General features: G+C 36.7%; 1 protein-coding gene across 1 annotated transcript; it reads left to right on the top strand.

Moving 5' to 3' along the window:
• The first annotated feature begins 9279 nt into the window (after positions 1-9279).
• Positions 9280-11617, top strand: LOC145038655 (clathrin light chain 2-like). The gene is made up of 3 exons (XM_078986942.1): positions 9280-9761; positions 10385-10538; positions 10903-11617. The coding sequence occupies exons 1-3, from the start codon at positions 9373-9375 to the stop codon at positions 11281-11283; spliced, it is 924 nt and encodes a 307-aa protein (XP_078843068.1). The 5' UTR covers positions 9280-9372; the 3' UTR covers positions 11284-11617.
• Positions 11618-12266: the final 649 nt, after the last annotated feature.

Below are 12266 nucleotides of genomic sequence, written 5' to 3'. Positions count from 1 at the left end.
AGCAACTGAGATTATCCTAAAATCAATATATACAAAAATATTGACAACATATTTTAGGATTATTATCTTAGATTAAAACGACAATAAGAATTAAATTAAGAATCGAACACAGGAAATCATGAATGAAGAACACGGGATAGGAAAATTATAAAAGTATCAATGATGAACTGATACAACCATAGGGAAAAAATCAATTCATGAAAATAATATTGTTAGCTTAATTGATTGAGCAGATGAGATTAATTTTTAAATCTCAACATAGAAAAAATCTGGTGATAAAAATAGGATATGAGGCTTGAAGAACACTTCATGATGATGGTTGGGAAAAATGGTAAATAAAGATAGTGTAGGGTCTAAAATCGGACCAGGCGAAAATCGAAGCAGGAGGAGGAGCCACCAATGTCTTCTTCATCTTTTGTAGGAAGCAGAAGTTCAAATCGAAGAGTGATGAATCGACTGAGAAGCAGGTGCTATGGCGGTGATCCCGTTGGAAAATGGACTTCGTGGACTCCCTTTAACCCAGGAAGAAGGTTTATAGGTTGCCCAAATTACCAGGATGCACTTAAAGACTGCAAGTTCTTACAATGGGTGGATCCTCCTTTACCAAATCAGTGGTATGCAAATCTCATACTAGAATTTCACAACAATGTTAATTTGGAGAACAATGCAATTTTCGGGGACTGTGGACAACAACAAGCTGAAGGGAACTTTTTTGAGGACATTGTGGAACAAATAGTGGCACAACCACCAGTGGCAAATCAACCTGCAGAAGGAGTGGCCATTCAAGTCCAAAATGGAGAAGAAGGTGGAAAATGGAAATCTTTTTTTTATGTGTTCATGGTTTCTTTTGTTTTTGTGTTGGTGATGTTGAAGGATTTGTAGGATAGACAGAAGATGTATGGAAAATAGTGTGTTGGTGTCTTTTATGTGTTTTGGTGTCTTTTAGGATAGACAGAAGATGTATGGAAATCATGTTGTGTCCTTTTGTCAAGTGAAATGAATTAACAAGTTTATGTTTATGTATGAGTCATAAGTGCTTCGAATGTAATCATGAGTGAAAATAATGGAATGAAACAATGAATGGAATGAAACATGAATGGAATCATTAATTAATTGAATCAATAAACAATGGAATGAATATAGAATATAATCAAACATGTTTAATAAACAATGGAATCAATAATGATTGGAATCATTTATGACTGGAATCATGCATGACCAGAATCAAGTATGGTTGGAATCATGCATGACCGGAATCAATTATGGCAGGAATCAAACATGGTTGTAATCAATTAACATACACAATAGAATCAAATCAAACACAACATAAACATACACAAGTTAATCAAGGTAAAGATGCATTAACCATGTTATTCATAGAACATGTAATATTAACCAAAAGTTTGTACAAAACATAATCAAGGGGCCCAAAGCCTATACTTTATATGGCTATCAACAAAAGGAGCTATCAACAAAAGGGGCTATCAACGGTTGCCCAAAGCCAAAAACTTTATACATGTTCTTCACAAAAGGATGGGTTAGAAACACCCTAATCTAGACTAAGTGGGTTGGATGAACTCATCCCCTTCCCATGTTTGACAACCACCAATTTCTTCAATTGAATTTTTGTTATCCTCTCTGAAGTCTTCCTCTTTCTCAGTTTTGGCCTCCTGCCCATGTCCTCCACAACCAGGCCCTCTTGGTCTATACCTTCTTGTTCCATGCCCTCCTCACCTATGCCATTCTCATTGATTCCCTCCTGATCTAACCCTTGTGCACCCATTCCATCCTGATTCATGCCCTCTTTATCCATAACTTCTTGTTCCATGTCCTCCTCACCTATGTCATTCTCATTGATTCCCTCCTGATCCAACCCTTGTGCACCCATTCCATCCTGATTCATGCCCTCTTGATCCATAACTTCTTGTTCCATGCCCACCTCACCTATGCCATTCTCATTGATTCCCTCCTGATCTAACCCTTGTGCACCCATTCCATCCTGATTCATGCCCTCTTGATCCATACCTTCTTGTTCTCTACCCATATCCTCTTCAATGATTCCCTCTGGACCCATACCATCCTGATTCATACCTTCTTGTTCCATGCCCTCCTCATCCATACCCTCCTCTTCATTCTCAGTCAAAGTTTCTACAGTTAATTGGCTAGGAAATTCAAAACCCTGCAACAAGCATATCAATATAGGGTTAGGCATACTAAACACAATAAACTAAAATTATGTTGCTAAACCATACCTGTGATATATTAAGATCCACAGGTACATGTTTTAGACCCTCAAATTCATATAATTCTTCCTCATTGATTCCAAGACATTCCAAAATCTCTTGTGTAGTGTAATTCGACTGTCTCATGAAATCAATATCACTCTTTACATCCACTCTTATTTCATCATCAACTTCAAGACTCTCCATATCTTTTGCCTCTTCATTATCACTCTCAACAGTAGGAGTCACCACATTTTCTTCATCAAGATTAGAAGTTACCTCACCAAATTTGGTATTCCCACTACCTCTCTTGCCTCTTCCTCCAGATCCCCTACCACCACCTCTCTTCCCTCTTCTACCATATCCAGTACCCCCACCTCTATCACCTCTTCTAGATCCTATCCAGTTAGTCAAATCAGGATCCAATTTGGGTCTGCCTATTTTCTTTTTAGGTTTTGGCTCAGGTACAACCTTTGGATTTTTGCAAGAAGCTTTATTATGTCCCCTTTGAAGATAATTCTTGCATTGTACAGTTCTTCCCTTGTTAGACACTTGGGGGTACTTGTCTTCATGCTCAGATACATGTCTCCTTCTTTTGACATTGGGTCGTCCTGGCATCCTCCTAGCTGTAGGTGGAAGGGGCTTGGTATAGCCAGTTTCTTCCCACAAGTTACTTCCATTGATTGGAAGTATGTTAGACTGATATGTAGCCATGTAATTACTCTTGTTGAACCAAGTGCTAATGAATTCCTTTGGATCTTGGTTGGTGTATAAGATTGCTACCTGGGCATGCACACAAGGTATCCCTGCTATATCCCACAGTCTGCAACTACAGTAATGGTGTTCTGAATCAACTCCATAACTTTGAAATCCATTCCTAATTTCATATGAATTAACACCACTTGGCACTGCATACCAAGTCCTACAAATATAAAAATTTATGTTATTATAAATGTAATAACAGTAAATTAAAAAGCTACATGTATATATGAAATACAAAATATACCTTATATCCTCAGCAAATTCCTCCATCTTTAGAAGTGTTGCTTCACACACATCACCTTCTAATTTATGTGCTTCCTCTCTTAAGTTGTAGAACCTTTCCATCATGTAGAGTCTTATTTCTTCAAGCATAGCCAAAAGAGGCTTTTTTCTAGCATCTACAATGACTGCATTAAAACACTCAGTTATCCCATTCTCTACAGACTCACATGCCAAACCACTACCAAAAAATGCCCTGCACCATGTATGAGGTTCTCTAGCCATAAGATGATCATATGCACCTTCACTTAAAGTCTTGATCCTATCCATGTTTATCTTGAAATCACCTTCTGTTGTAGATTTTTCAGTTGCCCAAAACATGTTTCTGAATTGTATCCCACTATACACTTTCCTAAAATTGGCATAAATATGCCTAACACATTGTCTGTGCTCTACATGGGGTAGAATATCCTTTGTTGCTTCAACAAGACCCTAGGAAATGAAAAAATATATTAGTAACTATTATTAAAAACTATAATAGATGATATAAATTAGATGAAATTGTCATTACCTTGTGTTGATCACTAATGACACATAATCCTCTGCCAGCATCCAATGAAAGATCTTCACTAACTAGTTCCAAGAACCATGTCCAATTAACCTTGTTTTCAACCTCCACAACAGCCCATGCTATAGGGTAAATTTGATTGCAGTTAGTAACTCACCCTTGCATTATCCCTTTAAAAAACAACCATCCAACCCTATAACCCTACGACATCCTATCTTCCACCCATCTTTGATTGCTTTAAAGCACACATAGATTCTATGAAAAGTTGTAGTCTGATCAGGGTTAATATTAACATAAATCCTAACTGTGCTACCTGGATTGGACCTCATCAGTTCATGTCCATAATCCCACACTCTTGGCGACTATGGAGTTAGTGCACGTTGAGTAAACCTTGGCGACTATAGAGTTAGCACTTGTTGAGTAAGCCTCGGCGACTATGGAGTTAGCGCTTGTTAAGTGAACTTTGGTGACTATGGAGTTAGCGCCAGATAACTATGGATTTAGTACTTGATAAATAAGCTTTGGCAGCAATGGAATTCGTGCCAAATTCCTTACGCATAAATGAATGAAGGATAGTTTGTTCTTAGGATAAAACCTTAAGGAGATAATGGGGATGGATAATTAGGTTGATTGTTTGCTGATTACATATAATAATTATATTATTGTGGGTTGAAAACCCTATATGCTCACCAGGCTCGCAAGCCTAACCTACTCAGTTTTCTTTACATTACAGGTGATGGCACAAGAGTATAAGTTGGTGGACTTGACGAGAGATTTTGGATTATAGATCAGTAGTCATAAATAACTGTTTTAAGATTTATTTTATATTGTTTATGCTTTTGGTCTGTATCGAACATGACATCCCAAGGTTTTATTATTTAATGAAAATACATTCTCTTTGAGAAATGTTTTGATAAATTTTATCATATTTTATTTTGGGAACAAATTCCGCAACTCTTTTAATCAAAAGATTACTCTGATTTTATAAAACAAAGCATAAACAAATCGGTCTTTTCTGGCCGTGAAATTGGGGATGTCACAGTTGGTATCAGAGCATTAGTTTAAGCGAACTAGGAATATGGATTTATTTCTAGACTTAAACTTAGAATGCTAAGCAATGATTGTGAGTTGAGTGTGTCCATTATATTTTAGGTAGTACACCTAAATTGACACAGGCACTATTTTATTTTAGGAAAATTGCCTAAAATGCTATTATGTGCTAATTGTTATATGTTTTCCATATATGATGTTAATTGTTCGGATCTATGGTCTGTTGCCGACCGGATCTGGAAACCTTATGTGTTTAGGATTCTAAGTGTGCATCTACGATATTAGAACTAACATGTAAACTTTTCGGAGTGATAAGGATGATTTGAATATCTATCGTGACTAAGGATCTAATTTCACCTTATTCGGTGTATAGATCAAAAATGGTGAGAACGAAGAGTGGAGTTGGAAATGCTGATGAAAACAGGAATCAAATACCAGTAATTGAACAAATACCTGTTGTAGCAGCAGTGTCTGAACCAATAACAATGACCGGAGTTCAAGTGATGATCCAGGCAATGTTGAATAATCAGATGGAAGAAACCAGACGTCTGATCAGGCAGAATCGCGAGGAATTGTCAATTCAAGTTGAAGAGCCCGAAGTAAATGGAGGGCAGTCTGAAGGAGGAAACTACAGTGGGACCGATGGTCAAGCCAACCCACCAATAGTTCGCCAAAACAACCAGGATAGAGGAAATGATGGACGTGGATGCAAGTACAAGGATTTCATGGCATCCAAACCACCATGTCTTTCTGGGAGCCCGACACCGGTGTAAGTCATGGACTGGATCTCCGAAATGGAGACAATGTTTGAAAGTTGCGAGTGTAGCAATAGACAGAAGACCGCTCTTGCAATCCCTCTGTTAAAATCTGGAGTATTGAGCTGGTGGAAGTTACTGGCTGGTTCGATGCCCAAGGGGGAAGCTAGCAAGATGTCTTGGGAAGAATTCGTGGTGCAACTGAAATTGCAATACTGCTCTGAGCAAGATCTTCTGGAAATCAACAATGAGTTCCAGAATCTGAAGAAAGGAAAATTGAGTGTTACTGAATACGCTACGAGCTTTACGGAGAAGATGAAGCTTATTCCACGCCTAATTCCAACTGAGCTTTCCAAGGTCAACAAGTTTGCTAATGGATTACCAGCGGACTTTGGTCCGATAGTCAAACAAGCAACCACTCTGAAAGCCGCCATCTGGGCAGCCAAGAATGTTGAGGCCCAAATAAAAGAAAAGGGTCTGGAAAGAGCTGAAGTTGGAGAGAAAAGGAAGCGTGAAGGATCTTCAATAATCGACAAAGAAAGTAAATTCTCGAAATCTGGGGGAAGAGATGAAGCTAAGTGGTGTGAGAAGTGTAAGAAGAAACACTTCGGGAAATGTAGCGAGGAGATGACTTGATACAAATGTGGGAAGACAGGGAACTATGCCAACAAGTGCGCACCTATCAAGAAGGTGTGCTATAGGTGTAACGAAGAAGGTCATATTTCTAAAGACTGCCCACAGAAAAACACGCCTCCACAGCCAAGGGCATTCAACATGTTCCTCAACGAAGCAAAAAAGGATGGGAGGATTAAAAGATGAAGACTTCATATTAATATATATAAAGTCTGTATCAGGAAGCATAGCCTGTTAGAGGCATAGTATAGGGTGAACTTGAACTTTTGTGTAATAGTTTCAAGATTTAATATAAACCCTAGTTTAGTTATCTGATGTGTTGAATGATTATATGATTTATGTATGGTGACTTGGTTAACTGCGAGACAATACTTGGGACGAGTATGAGTAGGTGTGAATGGTAGTAGAGATCTATACTACCGGAAGCACAGGACTCGCACTTGAATTAGGGAAAGTCGCAAGGTTACAAAGAAGCTAGTAATTGATTTCGTTTTATTCAAGTTTGTCATTACCCTTGTTTCGGTAATGGCTAGTGGGATGATGGTTATTCCGACCCTAGTGGTCATATTAAATTGAGTCCGACTACGATGAGAGGTCATCGGGACTCGACCCATCAGTTAGTTAAAATAGATAAATGAATGTATTTACCCTAAGAAGAAGAAGGAGTCCACAATAAGGATTTATTTTTGTAACTTTAAGATTTCGATTGAAAGTCCAACATAGTACGAAGAGTATATGCAGGATTGAGCATCAAGGTTATTACTTAGGATGGAGAGATAACTTATGGAGTCAGTATACAAATCCTATTTCGTTGATGATTCCGGGACGTAATCATCCTAAGGGGGAGATAATTGTAACGCTTGTAGATTCAGGCTAGTCAATTTAGAGACAATAAGCGTCAAAAATGACTTTTTGATAGAAGATTATTTAGGATGAATAATCCTAACTAAGTTGTAGTATATGTTACAAGGTTTCCGTGCATATAAAGAACGCCAAAATCCGAGTTATAACGAAGAAGTTACGACTTGTTAAAGTTTCGCGACAGAAACGGCACAACGCTGAATGACGTAAAAAGTGAATTTACGTTAGAGTAGAATCGAAGATCTCGTTGTTATTAGCGAAACGACGAAAAGTTAGGCAAGAACGGACGTCGGACGAAGAAGTTATGAATTTATAATGAGATTTTCTATCCCGACCTATTAAAAATAAATAATAAAAATAAAAGTCAAAATTAGCCGACGGAATCTAAACGCCTGTACGCCCCGCGTACTCCGAGGCTCCAGCCTCCTATAAAAAGGATGCGAGGGCAGTCGGTTCTTTTGTTCATTTTCTCTATTCTCTCTCCCGTTTTGCCTCGATTTGCGTGCCAGAAATACCTCGAAGCTCCGGTATTATTCTCGAGCCCCGAAGCAAGTCCCGAGATCCCGAAGATCCCGAGAAGTGCGGTTCCCGAGCCGAAGCTCTGCCCGCGAGAAGTTCGATTTTTGTGGAGATCTTCCAGATCTACCGAAGAATACTACTTCTGCAAGTCGTAGTGCTGTCTGATCATCTTCTGATCAAGTGAGTGTATACTACCTTTCATAAACACGATAATAATACAAGTATGGTTTGAGTGTATTAAGTTTATTGTTGTTTATATGTGTGAGTGTGTAGTTACTTTCTTCTAACACATAAATATGACGTATTTGCTATGAAATACATGCTATGTGTTTATATGTTATTTGTCTATTTGAGATGGGCATGGAAATTGGAGTTTTATACAGGTGTTAAATGATTTAAACTGTGTAAGTATTTATCTCTACAAATTTGTTGGGTAGAACATAGGTAGATGGAATAATTGGTGACTATGGAGTTAGCGCCTATTGTATAAACCTTGGCGACTATGGAGTTAGCGCACGTTGAGTAAACCTTGGTGACTATGGAGTTAGCGCACTTTGAGTAAACTTTGGCGACTATGGAGTTAGCTCTTGTTGAGTAAGCCTTGACGACTATGGAGTTAGCGCTTGTTAAGTGAACTTTGGTGACTATGGAGTTAGTGCCAGATAATTATGGATTTAGTACTTGATAAATAAGCTTTGGCAGCAATGGAATTCGTGCCAAATTCCTTACGCATAAATGAATGAAGGATAGTTGGTTCTTAGGATAAAACCTTAAGGAGATAATGGGGATGGGTAATTGGGTTGATTGTTTGCTGATTACATATAATAATTATATTATTGTGGGTTGAAAACCCTATATGCTCATCAGGCTTCCAAGCCTGACCTACTCAGTTTTCTTTACATTACAGGTGATGGCACAAGAGTATAAGTTGGTGGACTTGACGAGAGATTTTGGATTATAGATCAGTAGTCATAAATAACTGTTGTAAGATTTATTTTATATTGTTTATACTTTTGGTCTGTATCAAACATGACATCCCAATGTTTTATTATTTAATGAAAATACATTCTCTTTGAGAAATGTTTTGATAAATTTTATCATATTTTATTTTGGGAACAAATTCCGCAACTCTTTTAATCCAAAGATTACTCTGATTTTATAAAACAAAACATAAACAAATCGGTCTTTTCTAGCCGTGAAATTGGGGACGTCACATCTTTGCATCTTGAAACTGATTTGGTTTTTACAAAATCATCAACTTGAACGTCGATTGTGTCAGACTCAAAGACTTCATCCATCGCGAAAGGACACGAGCAGAATTGATTGATCGATTTGTCGGGAATAAAGGAGACGAGAAAAAAAAGTTTTCAAAGAAAACCTAAATTAATGAGGTCAAGGATACAGTCGATGCCATATAGTCTTCTTTAACCAGGAAAACAAGGGTCACCGGATGATAAGGACTAAATTGTCCGGTTTATCCAGTTTATTGGATTTTTTCATTTAAAAAAAAAAAAAATAGGACTTCTTTAAAACCTTTTCCAAAATACAGAAATTTTACTGTAGTTATCCTTTTGGATCCCATCTGTAGTTTTTGGCAAATTGTAAGGACCAAGTTTGAAGTTTTGTCTTTCAGAAAAGATCAATGACCATTTCGTAGTTTAACGAATGTATTACGGCGTCGTTTGACATCTTCTTGTAATGTTTTCCACCTCCTTCATCGTGAAATAAAACGAGAATTCACTCCATCTGCAACATCTTGAGAGAGAAAGAGAGAGCTCCAAAAATGGAGGATTTCGGTGGCGCATTCGGTACGGAAGGAGGAGAGGGGATTCAGGAGGCTACGTCTCAAAACAACGACAGTTACGACACGGGCCAAAACTACGGGTTCGAAGGCCCTCCTGTCGATGACCTTAACAACGTACTCGACGTTCCTCATCCGCCTTCCTATCATCAAGATGAAACAACGTATTCTCCTGACAATTTTGGAGGATTCTCTTCAGCGCCCCCCTTCGAACCAGAATCAAATGGCAATTCTAAGCCGTACGGCTTAGGAACTGATACTGAAGGCATATTCACATCTTCTGGTAATGGTGATGCCGGTGACAGCGGGCCGCTGCTTCCTGATCCTGGCCAAATGCGTGAGGAAGGTGCTGCGTTTCGCGAGTGGCGTCGGTAATTTTGACATATTTGCTTATTATTTTGTTTCCTATCTCCCCCCCCTCTCGTGTTCGGAAATATGTGCGATGACGTTTTATAGTCTTTACTGACATACATACGTTACTCAGATCATATTATGTAGATCTTGATCTGCTATCTCCATGTTTGGTTGCTAATTCGTTCGAATTCTATGAACATTTGTTAGACAAAGTAATGCTTGATTGAATGATGATTCTAGAGAAAACGTTTTCTTTGTTGTTCTTCGTATATCTTAATATGCATGCAAAGTGTTCGACTGTATGTCTTTTTAGCTAAACCACGTTCTTGATTGCATTGGTGTTTCAGATTAGCAGGCAATTCAACGACCCTTTTGAATCTTAGTCAATGTGAAACTATATGGGTACCGAATTGTGTGATTATGACTTATAATTTTGTACTAGAATAATGTCCATAGTCACACATATACAAAACATCTATCCAGTTCTAGCATTGTGTCGTTAGTTTTTTTTTTTCTCTGAAGGCAAGGTACTTTGAAAATTTTACCTAATTACAGCAGTGAAAATGTTTTGTGTTTGGATGTTATTGCACGTTGTGTTTTTTTTTTCTGCATTTTGAGGTTTATTTATTTATGTGTGTAGCCAAAATGCTATTAATCTGGAGGAAAAGGAAAAGAAGGAAAGGGAAATGCGGAATCAGCTTATTTCTGAAGCTGATGAATTCAAACGAGCTTTCATTGAGAAAAGGCAGAAGAATAGAGAAACCAACACAGCTCAAAACAGAGAACGAGAAAAGGTATCATATAATTATGTATGAATATGACGGTATTTTTCGCATTACAATTTTTATTATTTCTCCAAATCTGTTTATTCTTACATTACGCAAATTACTATAAATAGAAAATTACTTTTACTTCATTCTCGTTGCATTATATATACAAATAGCATTATATTTTTCAGCATTCTATCAGTTTCGCCACTTAATTATTTTCTTCAAATTAAGAAAACAGCTTTTTCCTTCTTGGGAGCTTTCACCATGTTTATTGATCTAGCCACTTTATTCTATTCAGTAGTAATTAAATCATTATAATTTTGTGAAAAGAAATGCTTGTATGTGGTTTCCCTTTTTAGCAAAAACCAATAATTCTATTTTTGTTCAGCTATACTTGATCAACCAAGAGAAGTTTCATAAAGAAGCAGATCAACAATATTGGAAAGCGATATCAGAGCTCATACCACGTGAGGTAGCCAACATTGACAAAAGAAGAGCAAGAAAAGACAAAGAAGACGAAAAGAAACCGGGAATTGTGGTAATTCAGGGCCCAAAACCCGGAAAACCAACCGATCTTTCTAGAATGAGACAACTTTTTATGAATTTAAAGCAAAATCCTCCTTCCCACATGTTACCTTCCAAAAAAGATTCCAAAGATGATTCTAAGCAAAATGCTATGAATTCCAACAAGAGCGTTCCTGATTCCAATTCCAATTCCAATGTTTCTGGTGCAATTGAAAAACCGATGGAATCGGCCCCAAATGTGTGATTGATAACTACACATAAGTATTTTTTTTTTTTCTGTTATGTTTGTTTTTTGGCTTGAAAACTCGATTTCTAGCCCCAAAAAACCAATTTTGTTTGGTTTTCTATCGGATTTTTAGGTTCTACTACATTGGGTTTTTTTTTTTTTTTTCCGGCTTTTTATTTTGATAAAGCGATAATAATAGCAATAGTATATATGGACTTGGTAGAGTCAAAATCAATGGAGTCATGAATAAGATATTTGTTAAATTTATAAAACATATGGTTTTTTGAATTTTGGTTTTAACTCGATGGGTTTTAGAGTTATTGAGAAGTGTGCTGTAACATGTAAGCGTCTATATGACAATTGAAGCTTAATGTATCTTCAAGTAAGGTGTTGGACTTATTTCATTGTGAGGTTTTAGTCATTTCGACGAGACTTGTGAAATATAATAATCATATCATGTATAGTTTCTGTAAGCATTTGAAAATATATATGTTACTTTTAACTAAATATACTATTTTGTTTTACTTGGGGTTTTTAACTAATATAATTTACAAGGGTTTTAGTATTGGTTTAAACAAAAATGTTTATAAGACAACTTAATAATAAAATCAAGTTGTTTTCTACTAAAGGATTTAAAAAAATCATGATCAAAAATAAAATAATTTAAAAAATATATTATTGTATTACCAAAGAACTTAATTATTGATGTCGACGAAAGTGGGAAACGATGTGCACCAAGGAATAACTCTAGACACACGTGATATGTCGATAGCTGATATTAAGAGTAAACTACAGAAATGGTCCTTGTCGTTTGTTTGAATTCTCAATTTTGTTCCAAAGTTTAAAATTTAATAGGTTATAAGTTTGTAAAAATTACATTGTAGGTCCTTCTTGGTCCATACAAAAAGATCAAATTACCTTCTTTTTTTTTTTAACAAACAGAATTATAAAATATTTTTATTTTTTAAATCAGTTGTCTAAATTATACAAACTCTTATTAT

The sequence above is a fragment of the Lactuca saligna genome, chromosome 4 (genome assembly GCF_052625555.1).
Source record: "Lactuca saligna cultivar CGN05327 chromosome 4, ASM5262555v1, whole genome shotgun sequence".
Classification (NCBI taxonomy): domain Eukaryota; kingdom Viridiplantae; phylum Streptophyta; class Magnoliopsida; order Asterales; family Asteraceae; genus Lactuca; species Lactuca saligna.
Note: the sequence above shows the minus strand (reverse complement) of the source record. Positions and strands in the feature narration are given on the sequence as shown.